The 17,860-nt window shown below is 44.4% G+C and overlaps 2 protein-coding genes across 7 annotated transcripts; one reads left to right on the plus strand and one right to left on the minus strand.

Annotated features, from left to right (window-relative positions):
- Positions 1–57: 57 nt before the first annotated feature.
- On the minus strand, positions 58–11,239 carry edem3 (ER degradation enhancer, mannosidase alpha-like 3). Of its 2 annotated transcripts, XM_086281508.1 has the most exons (21): positions 10,013–11,239; positions 9,879–9,924; positions 9,663–9,763; positions 9,489–9,528; positions 9,108–9,220; positions 8,815–8,968; positions 7,850–7,984; positions 6,616–6,721; positions 6,329–6,426; positions 5,794–5,919; positions 5,628–5,711; positions 5,332–5,415; positions 4,927–5,051; positions 4,430–4,601; positions 4,191–4,336; positions 3,936–4,080; positions 3,414–3,605; positions 3,037–3,202; positions 2,631–2,816; positions 2,246–2,293; positions 58–1,303 (listed from the first exon to the last, which is right to left on the minus strand). In XM_086281508.1, exons 1-21 carry the CDS (start codon positions 10,099–10,101, stop codon positions 945–947), a joined length of 2,715 nt encoding a protein of 904 aa, XP_086137634.1. In that variant the 5' UTR covers positions 10,102–11,239; the 3' UTR covers positions 58–944. The 2 variants fall into 2 exon arrangements, with proteins under 2 accessions (XP_086137634.1, XP_086137635.1); XM_086281509.1 differs by lacking the exon at positions 2,246–2,293 and having other exon boundaries at positions 10,013–11,232.
- An 869-nt stretch (positions 11,240–12,108) lies between these two features.
- npl (N-acetylneuraminate pyruvate lyase (dihydrodipicolinate synthase)) lies at positions 12,109–17,217 on the plus strand. Of its 5 annotated transcripts, none has more exons than XM_086283116.1 (12): positions 12,109–12,246; positions 12,463–12,545; positions 12,712–12,785; positions 13,943–14,030; positions 14,204–14,261; positions 15,097–15,172; positions 15,265–15,357; positions 15,470–15,615; positions 15,704–15,750; positions 15,841–15,925; positions 16,020–16,059; positions 16,149–17,217. In XM_086283116.1, exons 2-12 carry the CDS (start codon positions 12,466–12,468, stop codon positions 16,289–16,291), a joined length of 930 nt encoding a protein of 309 aa, XP_086139242.1. In that variant the 5' UTR covers positions 12,109–12,246; positions 12,463–12,465; the 3' UTR covers positions 16,292–17,217. The 5 variants fall into 5 exon arrangements, with proteins under 5 accessions (XP_086139242.1, XP_086139246.1, XP_086139245.1 ...); XM_086283118.1 differs by having other exon boundaries at positions 12,114–12,246; positions 12,445–12,545; XM_086283117.1 differs by lacking the exon at positions 12,109–12,246 and having other exon boundaries at positions 12,255–12,545.
- Positions 17,218–17,860: the final 643 nt, after the last annotated feature.

Raw genomic sequence — 17,860 nt, forward strand, 5'->3', positions numbered from 1 at the left:
TGCCTCTTTGTTCCACAAAAGCCAGCATGTGTTCATCATTTCCTCTCAAACAAGATAAAAATAATGGAACATTTTAATCACATGAGAACAGTCCGGTGCAGTAAAACAGGAAAGCGACATTGTTAAACCTTCTGTTTGACTTTTTTTTTTTTTTTTTATTAAATCAAGCACTCTGTGTTCAGACAGCAAGTTCCTCTCATTCGTTTTTATTTATTCTCACCCTGTCAACTTATTGGCTTATTACTGCAGATCCCACAGTGCCCCCCTGTGGCGCCGCTATCCATCCCGTCGTGCTGCTGAGGGTGTGTCTGCTTCACCCTACATGGTCCAGAGGCTGTTGTGGTGTGAACCAGAACCTGAGCAAACAGCCCTGTAGTAATTTCAGTCAACATACATATTTACACCGACACGCAACTTAGTAAAGCCTTCAGCAATATCAAGCCTGGTGATCCCGCAGCTTATCCATCACCAATCCTCATCAACTGTGGTCAACGTGTACATACAATAAGGCCCGAGACCACCAAACAAGTAAACCTATGAACACGTTTAAATAAAACTGATTGGTCAGTGGGTTAATTTGTGAGAAAGCCACTGAGTTAAAGTGGTCAGAAATGCATAGAGAGAACAACAGTGAAGTAATGTGAAGTGGAAAGTGAGACAAAGTTAGAAACAGTGTGGTCCATGTCATGGTCATAATCCATCAGATAGAATCTGCTCAGACAAATAAAACAGAAAGTGTAAGAACCTAAAAACAACTCCCTTATGGCCCAGAGACAGTACGTGGGTCGCCTTGGCTCGCGATACCATTTGCCGAGGGCAAGAGAATGCATCATCCCCAGCTTCCTTTTGATTCATAAGACTGAGGCCGGTGACACGTGACACCTCGCGGTCGCTCCCCGTAGCGGGATCAGACCAGTCACAGGGCAGAACGCACCTAACGTCTGTCAGAGCTCATCCTTTTCCATCTGCTTGAAGGCCTCCAAGTCTTCTCGCCAATCAGCCAGCAGTTCGTCAACCGACTGGCTGCTTGAGTCCGTGTCTTCCTCTGGCTTCTCCTCCTTCTCCGAGTCTCTGTCCTCTTGAGGCTGAGCCACAGCCGGCTCCGCCTCTGCAGGTTTGACTTCCTCTTTTGGTGCACTAACTTCCTCTGCAGGACTAGTATCTTCATCCACTGGACTGACTTCCTCCGGAGCACTCTCGTCTAGCTCCACCGTGCTCATCTGCGACTGGCCTATAGGTTCGTGTGAGGTGGGAGTCGTTGCCTCAGTCAAGCAGTCCTCCTCCCTTTCTTGCACATCTGCACCTGAAAAGGAAGCAGGGGCGTGAGACGAAACAGCTTTACACACAAACACTCCTCCCCTCCCTCCTCTGCAATCTATAGATGCCTCCTGGTAACCATTCTCAGTCAAAAATAGAACCGTTTTCATCAAGAGGCTGACAACTAAAACAGCATGATGCTGAATGTGAGTCATGTTTCCCAGAAGATAAAACCTTCCTCACATAGCTCCACAACTAAACTGAGAGTCGGCTGCGAAAATGAACCTGGCAGACGGATGCAGTGTGAATTTGACACAGATCTGGTCAGCGATAAAGCGTTTTCAGTCTGTTACCTCTTCTAAAAATGCAGCCGCTTTTTCAGCTGCAGATTGTGAGCGAGTTAAGGAACGAGTGCGCCCGTTTAGGACTGCCGCTAACCCAGAGGCTTGCATGATTCAGATGCAGATGGGTGCAGGCGATCTGGTCATTATGATGTCACAGTGGCTCTGTGGTGGCACAGATTCGCCGTTAATCAAAGGATCTGAGATCCAGGGTCTGCAGAGTGCACAGCAGATGCTCAGACCCAACCGCTCCTACGGTGCAGATGTACAACTGGAAGTCATTCTCATAATAACGGCCTCTCTTTAAACTGTTCAGGATTCGTTAAAAAGATTTGTTTTTACAGCTGTTTATATCAAAGTAAAAGCAGATAAGTGTGGTCAAACCCTGTCACTGTCCTGCCTTCCTGTGAAACCTATGATGACCAAAGACAGAAAAGGCTGCTATGACTTAAACTCTTCGAGGGAGGAAATAGCAAATGACACATTTCTGTGATTGCACCAAGCTTCTCTGTGAAAGTCAGAAACAGAAACCTGAGGCAACGAGCCAGACTGCACAGGATGAAGACCGTCAAGCATTACTACAAAGAGGAAAAACAGAGATTAAAGAAGAGAGAGGAAAAAAAAAAAAAAAAAAAGCGCATACTTACTGCCCTCGATCAGGCTTCCAGGAAGAGGTTTACCTTTGAATATGGCCGCTGCCCATCAAAAAGGACAGAGTATGCAAGAAAGAGAAGAAAGCAGGACAGAGAAGAGAGAAAGGCACCGTTACACAGCACAGAGAAAAGGAGGGAAAGAGCGATAAGGATGCAAACCTCCCCCATTTCCCATTATAACCACAACAAGTGGGTGGTTTTGGAATAAGCCACAAGCTCTGAGACTTCAAATAATGCCCGAATCCCTGCAGCCCATCTTTATTTTATGAAGCCACGTTAAGGCTCAGTCAGCGGAGGCATAAATAAGCACACTGACGTGATGAGTCTCACGAACCGAGTGGAGAGGAACAAAGAGGAACCATTAGGGAGAGTGTCACACCTCTGTCTCTGGCTTTGTCGCTCAGCAGCACCTCCACCTCTCTGTACTCCTTCAGCGCCTCCAGCAGGATGTTGCCTTCCTTGTGGAACAGGAAGAGGAGAGGCAAGGTGATGTCATCGGTGCTGCGGCCATCCCCCGCCATCTGAAAGAGTGGAGCTGTGTCGCTGCTGCTGCCCTCGTTATCGTCTGCAATGATATGGGTTTTTTTGTTTTTTAAAACAGCTGCTCGTTTTTCTATATGAAACATAAAAAGAACTTATTGTTCGTCAATCTGGTCAGAAAAGTGTTGCTTTGCTGTTTAATCACGATGCTGTGAGCAGAAATTACTGGGCTGGCTGTCTTTGAGATAATTAGGTTGTCGAGCGCTAATCTAGTCACTGAGCAGTCATCTGCTGCTCGCGCTCACCAACGACTATGCCTCCAATGGCGCCAGCCTTCTGGATGTGCCGGGCCTTCTCTGCAAACATGCACTGACCCCTCTGGAGCAGAGCGATGTGACCCTGGATGTACTCGGCGTTAACGATCTCACTGCAGCCGCTGTAGGGCTCGGCTACAGTGACAAAGCCCCGCACCTGCACAGACGAGGCGGAAAAGAGGCGAAGTTACAGAAAGAACAAAGACCGACACTAACAGCACGTATCTCAGAGCTCTGCGAGCAAGCACTCGTCTCTCCATCTGTGATCCTGAAGAGGAAACGTGAGCGCCTCGCTTACAAAAAACAAAAACAACAGAAGGACCCTTTAGTGACCACTTGTAACCCCGAAGCTTGGCGAGCCCACTCACCCCTGTGGAACTTTTGGACAGATCCGTGCCAAACTGTGCCGGGCCGGCGGTCAGCACCACCCTGCCAAAGAATGGATGAGAGACGATTTGAATGGCTCTCGGAGGCAGCTGCTCTTTCTGCTGCTGACTGGACAGCTCCATCATCTCCTGCATGAACCGCACGCCGTCCTCCGCTGCCACTGCGCTCACCGCCTGCGGGCGACAGAGCGGGAGAGAGCGTTTAAAGGATGAAAAGACCTGTGAAAGTCATCTGGCCCAAAATGTCGGATATCTTGTATGCGCACATGCTCTTCTGCATTTATTACTTATAAATTATAAAGAAATATTTTCAGATTTTAAAAGATATTTTTCCCCCATTGCTTCCAGAGACTGACTGTGTGGTCAGAGCGGTTCGTAAAGAGCTTCTTAAACCTGGTTATTCTGATTCTAATGCTCAGAGTGAAACAGCTGAGAAGCAGCAGTAAACCCACTTATCTCAGCTATGGATACTGTGTTTGTTCATCTGGGTTGTGTGGTGTTGACCTGTGTAGCATGCTGGACCAGCTGAACCCTGCCATCCTTTAGGTGGATGAGACTGACTCCCATCCTCCTCAGCAGCTCCAGATGTTCAGGGTTGTTTGCCATGAAGTCCTGAGCCCTGAGGGGAGGACGGCCCATACCAGGTTCCCTGACAGGAGGCATGGGAAGAAGCAGAGAAAATGAAAGACAGAAGAGGTGAGCGACTATAGAAAACAGATCATTACTGGCAGCCCGGTTTAACCTGTTTAGCGTGCATACCTGTAAGGGGCAGGGCGCGGGCAGCTCTTATCAACGGCACTACGGATCGGCTCTCTCAGGATGCGAGGGAAGGCAGGGTCAGGAAACAGGAGGTGCGTATTGGGACAAGTCCAGTCAAAGTTTGAGTCGTCCAGCTCCTCATCTGACTGAAACATCAGGAACCAGACGTTTAAATCAAAAGGTGTCCATGCTTTCATCACTTTCTAAAAGTTTCGTTACAGTGGAATCGTTTTCGTCACCGTTCGATTTGAGGGAGCAGGCGAGGAGTGAGGGGCCATGGAGAGAGACAGGGGCAGCAGGTGTGCCTCAGTCGTGAAGACGTAGTCCTCCACGTCAAACGGTATGTCGTCCAGTTCAGCAAACAGCAGGAACAGATACTTAAACATCTCAGCGAGGAAGAACGAGTCCATTCTGGGGAAAAAAGACCAAATAAATTCTTTAATTTCTGGGAACTGCAAAGAAGTTTCCTTACTGCACAGCGACATGGATGCACATGTTTGATTCAGCAATCGGAGACACCTTCACCAGATTTCTATCTTCTCCCAGTGTAGTTTATAAAATGCTTTTGCCACAATCCCCATCCAAAGATTAAATGATGGCACACCATCGAATGTGATAACATTTTGTTTTGCCCATGCATTATCTCCTGTATGCAAATCTAATGTGGTGTAAGCATATCTAAACACAGTGCCTGATTTCACAATCATCATTCAAATAAGGAGTCTATCGTTCCCACCGATCCTCGTGGCTGCCTGTCCGTACATCCTTCATTGCTGCAAAGCCGCAGGGAACACGAGCAAAGCGATTGAGGTTGTCCATAATGGTGCGACCTGCCTCCAGGTAGTAAGGGTCTCCTGTGGCCTGGAAAAACGAGAGGGCAGGAGTGTGATCACAACACAAGGAGAGCACATCAGGGATTTTTAATGAGACTGCATATCTAGAAACACATATCAGTGATCTGTATGTTGAAGGGTGCTTAATTATTACAACATTTCTGACAAACTAGATACATTCTCATGCACCTTGAGATGTGTCAGAAACATAGTAGAAAAAGCAGGCTTAGCATAAACTACTGCATGATATTAATCCGGCACTGTGAAATGAGAATGCCTGCATTATGTCACACTACTTGATAAATTACCTTGTAAAGGAAATAGGTGCTCTCTGCAAATTCAGGCCTCAAGGGATGTTGGGCCCAGTGTACCCTGAAATCAGTAGTGAAGGCCTGAGGACAACCGGAGAAGGACAAAGGGGTCAGCGCACTCGTGCTAAGCAGTGTAAATAGGACAGACAGATGAAGGGAAAATGCAGCAGTGTAGCAATAAATGCAAGCTTGTTCGTTTCAAACTGTTTTAGTTGGCAGCACAAGTCACGTGAAGTTATCTGACCGAGTGGTTAAATTTCACTGAGAAGATGAAGCCAACAGTGACAGACTACCTCTGGCAGGAAGTTGTGTTTTTTGGTAACTTGGTACAACATCTCATGAGTCTCGATGGCAGGCCGGATATCTCCCTTCAGCACCTGGGACATAAGAAATGTTAGTCGTGTTACTGAAATGCTAAACGACCAGCAAATGGTTCGAGTTCACGTGATCTAATCTGACCTGCAGCCCTGGGAAGAAGGCCAGCAGAGAGTCCATCCAGGTGCGAGCAGGAAGCAGAGGTTTGTGGATGTGGACGTCCAGCAGCAGAGGAGGCTGGCTAATGTACTTCATGATAGATGCGTAGTGCTAAATGGGACACGCAAAGAAGATACAACCGTTAAGATAAACAGAACAGACTGCATTTTGTTTTATTACTTATTAACTGTAAACTGTGACCAGTTTTGGTGTGACTTGGCAGGTGTGTGCATGTTTCCAGTCCCGTCAGTGAGAAGAGAAAAGATAAATACAGAAATCTGTCATGTATAAAAAAGTTCAAACTATTCTTCTTGGGTAACAAAATGTTCTAGGAGCGTCACACGAACAGCGACCTTTGTGATCAAGGACTCGGCTCAAGCGAGCAATCTTAAATCTGTAACGCTGCTTCATAAGGGAGATGCCATTGTGACAAATGCTATTATTCACACAGTGAAGCATCAGATTACTCCACCAAAGTGTGTGTGTGTGTGTGTGTGTGTGTGTGCGCGCGCGCGCTTACAATATTGAACCGTTCCAGAAACAGGTCGTCTCCCAAGAGGACGTAGGCCTTTAGCAGGTATTCATAATACGAATCAATTCCCGCTCCGACTCCGCTGTCTGGAACACACAAAATCATCACTTTATAAGACGAGAGGAGTCAGAGGACACACAAGAGTTCTAGTTCACCCACAAGATCCTACCGTACTTCAAATCACTTTTCCTATTTCCTTCCTTTAATAACAAACACTGCCCCAGTCTTTCTCTCTCTTCCTCAGTCACAAGTCCTCCCTGTACCTGCTCTCTCACCTCTTCGGACCCACTCTCCAGAGTGGATGTTGATGGTGGTTCCCACCAGATTGCTGTTTCTCTGCCTCTTCTCCCAAAGAAAGTCCAGAGCTCTCCGGGCATGGGCCTGTGATAAGGGAAGGGTGCTTTATCGATTGACCAGGAAAAATCTATCTGCAGCAGCTCTGCACTCTTTGAAGGATTACAGAAACTGACTCTGTGCTTATTCAGCAGTTTACTGCTGCCAGGAACTGAAACAGTGTGGAGCACAGAGAAAGCCAAAGAAAAATACCTGTAATCAGAATAACGCTGATTTAAAAAAAAACAAAAAAACAACTAAACACAGAGCAAATATTTCCTGATGTGACTCGTTTTATTATATTTCCACGAGCGGCTTTTTAAAAAAGGAAAATGACACGTGCGGAGGATAAATAAAGGCATATTTAGCTGAATGACAACATGGCGATGTGCTTACTAGAATAGTTAAAGGAAACAAGACTTGGCATTAAAATGACGTGACTTTATGCGAGGTCAAAAATCTGCACGGCAAACTAATGAAACAGAAACACCATCAGGTGCTTCCTGATTAACATCAGCGCAGAAATGAACAGAAATGATGACAAACAGCAATTTTCAAGTCTGCGTGCACTTGTGTAACAGCAAAAAGGGAACTGGGAAGATGTTTTTGTTCTCAAAAAGAGGTGACTGAGCTGAGTTTACTCAGTTACTATAAATATGTGCAGCCCCAGGCGGGGGGTAAAACACAGGTGGTTACGGTGTATCATCATTAAGATACGAGCACTGTAAAAAAAGTACATGTTAAACAAGAAAAAAACAGAACGACATCTCACCTGTAAATATGAGACACTACGTGGCATTTTAATATTTACATATCATTACATAACAGGGTGGTTTCATAAAGGCAAGGATCTGCAAACTGATCTCAAATGAAACTTAAACTGCATGTTGGGTGTGGCTGCTTGAGACACAATAAGAGCTCTCAGACAGCCATCAAGTGCCTCAAGGTGCAGAAACGGTGAGGCGATACAACTAAAACAGAGACATGTGGTGTGTAAGTGACTGCAAATGTTAAAAAGACTAACAGCTCAATCTGAACTAGATCAGCAGAAGAAAACGGATAATGGAAAAAGATGAGCCGATTTTAAATTACTGCTGAAATGTGTTGCTCGTGATGCTTTGCTGAGTGCTAATGTCCCCGCTGCACCACGTGATCATACGACCGGCCGCGTGTTACCTCAAACACAGGGTCCCCAGTGAAACGGCTTAAAGCGGCAAACTCCAGGATGATGGTTCCTGCGCACGCTGTGCAGGTGTCCGTTTCTGTGCCCGTCCTCGTCTCGGGCCCCCTGACGCCATGTTTCAGGTTCACCTGTCAATCGGAAAGGAAAAGAAAAACATTAAAACTCTGCTTTGAGAGACGCGTTTGATCTTGCGAGAGGATTTGCATGAAAACAAGTCGGCCGAGAGAACGTCTGCATCGGGGAGCGGTGACAGCTGCGAGCGGAGCAGCGAAGCAGAAAATGGAAACATGAAGCCGTGAAGTGAAAGAATGCCCCGAGCAAACGCAGGTAACTGTTTGCTGTATGTGAATAAACTCAAACATTTATTTTGTAATACACATAAAACAAAACATCTTTACTAAAGATTCTGCAAGTCTTCTATTTTTTCCATCGCACAAACGTGGATCGCCTCTATGACTGCGTCACATATGACCTGCACTCTTCTTACTGAACAAGGAGCGAGCTGCTGCTATCCTCCAAGCCGCAGAACATCAATAACACCCCTTTTTTTTTTTAAACTACATTTGGAAACCTCCTGTGGACATTTAGTGCATTTAATAAAAGAAGTAACAATGCTAGAGTTGGCTTTTGGCTTTATTCTTGCAAGAAGGAATTCAGTCAGTACAAGGTACTCATGGCGTTGTCCTGAGGACTTCATCAAAGGATCCATACCCTGCTGCCATACCCCCCCCAATCTGTTGCCAGGCAGAAAAACAGCCAATCTACCCAGATCAACCACAGTTCAACAGGATATATGCAGCATGTAAGTTAAACAAAAATGTAACTGCCCAGAGGCAGGAAGCAGGACACTGCCTCAATTAGGGAGACCCTGCATACCTGCACTTCTACGACCTGCAGGGGTCAAGCCTACATCAGCTTACATACAGTCTGTAATTCCGCCCAAGTGTTTCTGTCTCACCCTGGGATAAGGCAGGCCGCTGCTGGTGTTGAATGCGGGCAGCAGTCGAAGCCCCAGGTCTTTGGCCATGTGTAGGAGCTCATCCTGGTACCACTGCATGTGCTGACCTCCTTCTTTCAACATCACGGCCATGGAGTGTCCTCCCAGCAGACCTCTGATCAGACGCACGCACACACAGCATCCACATACAGCGAATTTAGTACAACGCAATCCTATCATTTTAAATGTGGGACAGTGCACGGGCTTGTATTTGTTGACCTTAACTATCTGAAGACAATTTAATCCAATCTCACCCGAGGACTCGAATGTTGGTCTCAAAGACGGACACGACGATGTCATTGTCCAGCCGCACGTCTGACAGGACTCGTCTCACTGCGTCTTCAAACTCTGTCGTCTTATTTAAAAGCTGCAAGCCAGAAACGGATGACTGTGAAACTGGGCTCAATTACACATAGTTTAAATATCAAATGAAATGCACTGGAAAGAAAAATAATCCCAGAAATACCTAACTGGGAATTTATATTTAGTATTAAGGACTCTAGACACAGTGCTCCGATCTAATTGTTAAGCAAAACAGCATATGGAATCATCTGTTCTACACAGCCTGTGATCCTTATTCATTTACTATTTTTCATTAAACAAATAAACATCAGATGCAAACAAAGCCTACTCACCACCAAAGTGTCCAGAGTATCGATGAGGGTCAGCGAAAACCTTTCAGGGGGAAATCGTAGCAGTTTATCAAGAGTGACACAAACAGACAAAACTTCCTGACGAGTTCCAAAGCAGTAAGGTAAGTAAATCGCCTCGGACTGCTGTGGTCATAACAAAGGCAGCCTGCTACTCACTTGCCAAGTGCATCATCTATGTCTCCACGACTGGGCTCGAGCCCACGGACTCGTCCTCTGCACGTTAGAGGCATCAGCTCATCAGCTGGGTACGCATGGTCCTGGGAAACACACAAACACACTTTAGACAAAGTGCTGATGCTGTTGACCGGACTGTGTGTTCGCAGATTTGAACAAATAAATAATGAACCTCACTCAGCTCTTCTGTTTACTCACCATATAGTTCTGATATGCATGATCAAACATCTCAACCACTTGGTTCCTTAAACAAAAGCAGAACGGACAGAAGTCAGCAGGTATAACATCTGCTCAGATGAGGAAAAAGCATGAGTGTTTTTTCTTCAACTTACTTCAATCTCTGCTTCTCCTCCCGGGACATGGCCTGTCCAGGGCTACATAATGCTCCAAACAGCATCAATAATAACAGTACTAGTGGCATTGCGGTGTGCTGGGAAGATTACAGCTAAATGCATACAAACCTAAAAGTACACTATCTAATCTTTGAGACCACCCTGACAAACTAACTTATGCCATCCCAATCATTCTTTTTTTTTTAGTTTTCCTTGTGAGGTAATGTCTAATGAGCAATGCTCAAAAACAGCACGAAGAGTTAGTTTTGGCTACTTCGACTCTATCGGTGTAGACCCCAAGGAGTGACTAGGTAAAATGTGCGTCCACAGCTGAAACTACAGGTAAATATCTAAGCAGGAATGAGTTCAAGTAACCAGATATTTAAGCCTAGCTGACAGTATGTGCCAGCGACTGGTTGTAGTGGAAATGTGCGCCACCTCTTGGGAACGGGTCCCTGTACGTGTCACACCTGTTTACTTTCCCTGGGCTGATTCTACACAGGATGTGTGACACGTTGTCATGGAAAACCCTGACGTTACATTTAAAACCCCATTAAGACGAAACCCCGCCGTGCCAAACCAATCCAGCTGGAAACCAAACCGCTGTTTTCCAGATGTTTTCGCCTAACACACCAGTGGGAAATGTTGGGAAAGCTTCTCTTTTTTTACGTTATAACGGTTCCCGGTGATCTTTATAACTCAATGTGAGCCAAACCAGACTGTTCCGAGTTAACAGTCCATGCCTTATCTGTGTTTATAACTCATGTCCTCAAACAGCCTGGAACAAATTAAAGAGTTAAGGCAACACCTCCGGCTATCGCCCGGCCTGTTAGATGAAAAGCTTACTACAGGAGAGTTAATGATTTCCTCCTCTTGACAGCTCTCTATCGTCTGCTACTCAGAAGAAGCCGAGCACTTGTCGGTCTCTAATTAGCTGAGCGGCGCTAACTAGCCGGGCAGGTGACAACGGGCGACCCGGGAATACGAGATGGGTCGAAAAAACACCTCTCCATCGCTGAACAGCGGGCCTTTCCTGGGTATCTTCTCCGTGTTTTTTGCGATTAAGTTGATAATTTCGCTGTACGGCTGTGTTTCCCCAAGCTAGCTGCCGTCAAAAAACCGGATGCTGTTACGATGAAAACGTCAACAACATCCGCTTCCTGGAAGAGTAGGCGGTGTGGTCGTAGGTTTTATTTGTCCTGCAGCACTTTCGGTCAGGCTCAGAGATGCAGTTAAAGAGCTATCGGTTGGGATTTAATGTAACTCCGAGTCAGTAACCAGCCTGGCAGAAAACACATAGCATACTGATGATGTTTGTATGGGAGTTACACACATTACACCCCCGGTAACATGACGGTTACACAACGAGGCGGGAGAGCTACCTGACAGTCAAAAATGAGGAACACAAAATAAATTTGCACTTCTGTGTCGTTCATGAAAGCTCAGAAAAAGTACAATCACAGCGATTAAATTTGCAATCACGGCGTTTAATCTAAGGCAAAAAACACAACAATATTCTAATAATTATCAATACCGCAGACGAAACAAATTCAGCCAAATATCTGTCATTTTATGTGAATTCCTGCTTTTATTATGTTTTCTTTGTTTACTATTAGTAACTTTTGCTTGTATGGCACAGCGTTATTGCTCCCCGCCTGTAAAACTAGATATTTTACTTATGTGACTGTCCCGTAACTGTATGGCCACATACAAAATCTATTCTAACTTTTTACTACTTTTCTGTACGCGCTGGTAGCGCTACAATTAAGAAATATCCTGATGGAAATTGAATGCACCATGAATGCTGAGTAAATTCAGTCCTATCAATACATTAAAAAAACAGTCAAATCAAATCAAATCACTTTTATTGTCACATCACATGTGCAGGTACATTGGTACAGCACATGTGAGTGAAATTCTTGTGTGCGAGCTTCACAAGCAACAGAGTTGCTGTCCGATATGTGTGTGCGTGAAGGTGAGGAAGGTATTTAATTTGAAATATTTTAATATAAAAGCGGATAAAGTTCATATTTACTTGTTATCCAATCCCCCCCCCCCCAACTAACTACATTTCCCATGAATCTTTGCGATGTCCATTGACGTTTAGTTGTTTGATGTTCACGTGACGAGCATTTCAGCAAATCCCTGTCCAAAAAAACAAGTTATAACCAGAGATCCACTTCCCTTAAAACTAAAACCTATGCCAGCGCCTCCCAGAAGGAAAGACCGTGCAGGTAAGCTGGAGATCGTCTTTGGAACTGCTTTTGATGCTCCATAATTTCCTTTTCATAGTATATCAGTTTACAGCCATTCTTCTGTTTACACACCGTGCCCCAGCGCTCTGTGGTGTATTATAAAGTTTGTGAGTGTGCTGATGTCAAAGGCTGTGTCTCGCCTGTTTGTTTTGCGGTGTTTCTTTTGTTTCACTCCAGTGTGCCTTTCTATGCCAGAACATGTCTATCATGGCTCCTGCCGCCGACAAAAAGCTCACCGGACTTGTTGCAGCCACATTCACTCCGATCACCAGTCAAGGGTAAGGGGATCTGAAGCCTCTTTCCTCCTGTGTGTCTGTTCAGTAAAAGTGTGTGAGATGTATTGAAACTGGGGAGGCGCAGGGACGGGCATCTTACACACCTGTTGTCAGGTATTGTTATTTGCCACATGTGTAGGTCTATATTTTTCACATTCTCCCAAAACAGTGAAATCAACCTATCAGTGATTGGACCTTATATTGACTACTTGAAAGAGAAGCAAGGTGTAAATAACGTGTTTGGTAAGTTTACCTGTGGATTCTTTCTTTTTATATTTGTGTTTTTTTTCTGTATCCCCACCTGAATCAACTCTAATATTGCATGATTCATTACCGCAAAAATCAACTCTGGATTATGAATGCAATGTTTTTGTTGAACTTGCAGTGACGTGTGGCTGGAGGCAAAATAGCCCAGAGAAAAGAGTGAAACATGCAAAGAAACCCCACTCAGTCTCAACCTTTGAATATCCCTTTGTGTAATCTGATTGGTGGGATTATTCTGCAGTTTTCCTGCTGTGTCCAGTCCACAAAACACTAAAAACCAGGTGCCGTGAGGCCGTTATTGCACCATTGTTCCTCGAGGAAACCAACCTCCACAGGGTGCCTTTTTAATGCTGCTGTGAGCTGTTAATGAAGACCATTGCTTCCCCGTGTAATAATATTCCTGGAAAAAGGGCACATTGGTCTTTACGCTTGTTATTTGCAGTTTAAGCATTCTTCTTCAGTTCAGACACTCATCCTTGAAATTTCTGCACAAGCTGAAGTAGATTCCCACGTCTCGAGTGCCGACTGTTATCTGCGGCTCTTTTGGTGGCACATACATGGAGAAAAGTTTAGACAATGTCAAGGTCCTGCCCTTTCCTCTGCACAGCTCTCCCCGTGAGCCAGGCGTGACTCTGAAATGCTTACCGCTTCATTTTCCACTTCACCAAAAGCCCTTTGAATCACTATAGCTCAGCCTGAGCTTCTCCTGTGTTAACGTCTCATTTCCACACTACTTTCTGTGAGTGCTTAGTCAGCAGAGGATGTTTGTGCTGATCTTTGTACCTCATTGTGTTTTTATGCTCTTCCAGCTCTATTTAATTTCCCCATCATTGTCTGCACCACTGCTTTCTAGACTTGAAATAGTTTTGTGCTGTGAATTATCGCACAGTCAGCAGTCTGTGGCACAAGTTCCACGATGACTGGTTCGCCGTGGCGGTTTCCTTCATTTCTTACAGTTTTTCTATCCTTTACTGAAGCGGTGGCAAGTGGGCTGTGCTAGACTATTATAGGCTACGCCATCCTTTTATGTCTATTTATTGACATGCTTTTTGATCTTGTTTGGTTTTTAAGACTGAGAATCTTGAGATTTAAGTTTCAGTGATGTGGATCTTGGACAGACGTTTCTTTGCTTGCAGTGAATGGCACCACGGGTGAGAGCATGTCTCTCAGTGTGGAAGAGAGGAAGCTCCTGGCTGAGGAGTGGTGTCGAAAAGCAAAGGGCAAGTGAGTCATCGCAGGCAATTGGATTTTTACTCAAAAACCCCCCAAAATTACGCAAAGAAACAATCGAACAAGCACATGCACATTGTAGCTATTCCCTAGAGTCACCATGGGCTTTAAAGTGATAAGTATACAGTTAAAAAATAGATATTGAGGAAATGTTCTCCTCTCCACAGGATGGATCAGGTGATTGTTCATGTTGGCTGCCTGAGTCTTAAAGACACCCAAGAACTGGTGAGTTATGTCATGATTCCATTTTCTGTCGAGCTCCTGTGTGAAAATATGTTTAAATTTAGTAACACAGGGTTAAAGTGGAGTTTCCGCCACATTGACCTAGTCAGGCAGTATTGCAGGCTTAGCCTTGCCTTAACCTGAGGTATACACAACATGGCCATCAGATAAGTCAGATTTAATATTAGCGGTGTGTTCAGGCACCACATGTGCCTGCAGTAAAAATAAAACACTGTTTCTATATTACTTTATATTAAATGTGTTCAGTTTAAATGGTAAAGCTATTGAAATGTGAGGCAGTCACTGTGTTGCAGGGGGCCGAGTCCAGGAAATATCTGGTCCCAGTCAGCGAATAATCTGGCACATGACGTCCTGTGTGACAGTCACATGTCAGTTAAAGAACAGCATGTTGTTTGGTGCGGGTTAGAGGTCCGTTCATTGTGTCACAACCCTGCTTAAAAGAGGCTGACAAAGAGGTCAACAAATCAAACTTATGTGCGTGTGTGTCTGTCAGCACATGAGCGTGCATGCAAGGCCTGAGTGCACAGTAAGTCTGAGCGAGTGTGTCAAAGAGGAAAAAACAGCCAGTGAGGAGGAGAGGAGAGAGCAGACTGTGAGGCCTGGTGTAAAGTCTCCAGAGCACATGATGTCACACATCACGTGACCAGTCAGATGTTATCAGGCAATGGCGTTTATTGTGGGGATTATAAATCTATTCAGAATATCCAAATGTCATAGGTAATAATTTGCCTTGTTATTAATATCTAATGGAGTTTCTTTTCTTTTTTAGATAATTGATAATCCATTCATTTCCCATCTTTCATTGTCCTTCTTCCAGGCTCACCATGCAGCACAGATTGAGGCCGATGGTATAGCAGTCATTGCTCCGTCCTTCTTCAAGCCCAGCAGTGCAGGTGTGTGATGTTTTTAGACATGCATATTGCAGCATTAATAACACATTTCATACATGACAACATGCATCTCTTTTCTTGTCACCCCGCTTCAGATGTTTTGAGGACCTTTCTCCAGGAAGTGGCTTCAACTGCTCCAACTCTGCCCTTCTATTATTATCATGTCCCATCAGTCACTGGTGTCAACGGTGAGGCAGTCTGAGATTTGGACATTTCTAACCATTTAAATTTTTATATGTCTTTTATAATGTGGGGTCTTTTTGGGGGTTTTTTTTTTTCCTGTTTGTTTTATTTCTTCAGTGAACGTGAGAGAACTAATAGAAGGTATTGAGAAGGTCATCCCTTCCTTTAGAGGCGTCAAGTTCACTGGGAGTGACCTGATGGACTTGGGCCAGTGTATCAGTTACATTCCGCCTCACTGGTCAGTCCTCTATGGCATAGACGAGGTCAGTCTTTCCTCTTTTTGTAGCATGTTGTCACTTTAACCTTAGCCATGGAACTATCCTAAAAAATGTAATTCGTTTAAAAAAATAGCAACTTCTAGGAGCTTTGGTAATGGGAGTCCATGGAGCAGTTGGCAGGTGTGTATGTGTGTGTGTGACTTTTCATTTGCACGATGCTCTGTCTTTATTCCTTCTCTATGCTCAGTAGTTTTATTTCTCTGCACGCAGCACATATAATTACGTAGGATGTCACGTCAACAAGCTCATATCGGCGTTCGAGACCGGCGACCTCGTCCAAGCCAGGACGATACAGGTACTGCTGATCTCTCTACCGCTGCTGTGTGTCCTTGATCATTTGTACCACTTTGCTCACATCTGTACATCTTTAATCTGATTTTTACGAGCAGTTCAAGATTCAGGAGCTTGTGAGTTTTGCCATCAAACTTGGTAAGTGATAGCTTTGCACTGACATAGTAATCCTCTAATGGTGTCTTTTTTTTTCCCTGCATTTTATAATGTGCTGTTGTTGCTGACAGGTTTTGATGTGGGAGTAAATAAACAGTTGATGAACGAGCTGTCGGGCTTGGATCTGGGACCCCCTCGTCTCCCGGTGATGACATGTCCAGCTGCTCGTGCTCTGGCCATCAAACAGAAATATGACAGTATCTTTCCTGAATAACTTGAACATGCTTGAACATCCCTCATTCCAATAATAGATTACACAGACTCTCTCCAAAGAGTTTCTCCATATTGTTAGGTCTTTACCCAACTGTGTTAAGTGTCCTCGTATTAGTTAACTGTGAACATGGCATTATACAGGACTGTGCAAAAGTCTTGAGCCACCCTTCATTCCTTTATATTTTCCTTCCAAGGAGCCAGACTTTCTTGTAATCTTTAAGTTCTCGAGGCTTTCAGAAAGCTGCTTATTCACTCACTTGTGATCCAGTCCTTGCACCTGAGCATTTCCAGAGGAATGTGAATGATTCAAGTGTGAAAAGGTTCCTAACTCAGGGAATGAACCAGCGATGTGTCAACAGAGAATAAATGTTAAGTTGGATCTTTAGGCACATAATTTGTTCAGCTGAATCTAGGGCTGCCACAGATGATTATTTTGATAGTCGACTAGTCACCGATTATTTTTGCGATTAGTCGACTAATCAGATCATGCATCCACTGGACGTACAAGTACAGCTTATTGCACCAGCATGCATCTGCTCTTATATAACTATCATTAGCTTACAGCTTTAAGTGTTTGAGGTATGTGCTAACTAAAAAATAAAGACAAGATGATAATTTATTGAATTTAAATGAAATTTGCAGATTGTTTCAGTGGAGTTTAATAAACTCCTTGCTCCTTGCTATCTAAAATATAACAGGACACCGGAGTATACTCTCGAGCATCTCACACTTCTGATAATCAGTTGTCTGCTTGAGGTTTATTCAGCTATCTTAAAACTATAATTTTAATCTCAGCCAAACCGATTTACTCAGGAACAAATAAAATACTGAAAATATGTTAAACGTTTATTTTGTGACCCAGAAAGAATAATAAGAGTAGTATTAAAACTAACTAGCTGCCACCAATGTTGGAAACTGAGCAAGGCCGCGCTATGAATTCTGGGACACAGTTTTTTCTTCTTCGGGTTTAACAGCAGCTGGCATCCTTATACATGCAGTGCTGGCATTTTCTGTTTTGGTCGGTTATTACACTTAAATCCTATTACTTATTCCTGCGTCTTTTGGGATCCTACAAAGCTTCAAACGACGCGTTGACTATTAAATTAGTCATCGACGATTTTGATAGTCGACTAATCTGAGCAAAGTGGACAGAAGAAGTCTCACCTGCTGCAGATGAACAGTATCTGAAAGTCATGTCCTTAAAAAAAACATGAAATACTCCAGCAAAGACCTGACACAGAACCTGAGAGATGATCTGGATCTCCAGCTGATCTCTGCCTTATTAGTCTCAGTGGAAGGGCGACTGTCAGGAAGCCGTGCTTAATGAAGGGAAACAAGGGTATGGCGGAGGTATGAAACTGGACTGAAAATCAGTGTAAACAGGTCTGATCGAGTGAAGAATCCAAATTTGACAGTTTAGTTCATTATTTTGTCAATAAGTACAGAGGTACACCAGCGAGATGGTGCTTCGTCATGTCTGTGAAGGTTCTCAGTCATCCAGGTCATCGTAGTCTAAGAAGCTTGGAAAGAAAAGTGTCTGAACTTCTTTAAGTTTCCTTGAAGACGGTTC

The sequence above is a fragment of the Aulonocara sp. 'chitande type north' Nkhata Bay genome, linkage group LG23 (genome assembly GCF_057382095.1).
Source record: "Aulonocara sp. 'chitande type north' Nkhata Bay isolate Kocher_YH1m ecotype deep benthic linkage group LG23, A_spYH_male_GT1.1, whole genome shotgun sequence".
Lineage (NCBI taxonomy): Eukaryota > Metazoa > Chordata > Actinopteri > Cichliformes > Cichlidae > Aulonocara > Aulonocara sp. 'chitande type north' Nkhata Bay.

What these genes read in the sequence shown, in the direction of transcription:
- edem3 (XM_086281508.1), bottom strand. Translation starts at nt 10,101, where the DNA reads ATGCCACTAGTACTGTTATTATTGATGCTGTTTGGAGCATTATGTAGC. An exon ending in CTGGGGACCCTGTGTTTGAG is followed by an intron (nt 6,722 to 7,849) that starts GTAACACGCGGC and finishes CCCTTATCACAG; the next exon opens with GCCCATGCCCGGAGAGCTCT. An exon ending in CTGCTCCCTCAAATCGAACG is followed by an intron (nt 4,337 to 4,429) that starts GTGACGAAAACG and finishes CTGATGTTTCAG; the next exon opens with TCAGATGAGGAGCTGGACGA.
- npl (XM_086283116.1), top strand. Translation starts at nt 12,466, where the DNA reads ATGTCTATCATGGCTCCTGCCGCCGACAAAAAGCTCACCGGACTTGTT. An exon ending in TGTCGAAAAGCAAAGGGCAA is followed by an intron (nt 14,031 to 14,203) that starts GTGAGTCATCGC and finishes TCCTCTCCACAG; the next exon opens with GATGGATCAGGTGATTGTTC. An exon ending in GAGTTTTGCCATCAAACTTG is followed by an intron (nt 16,060 to 16,148) that starts GTAAGTGATAGC and finishes TGTTGCTGACAG; the next exon opens with GTTTTGATGTGGGAGTAAAT.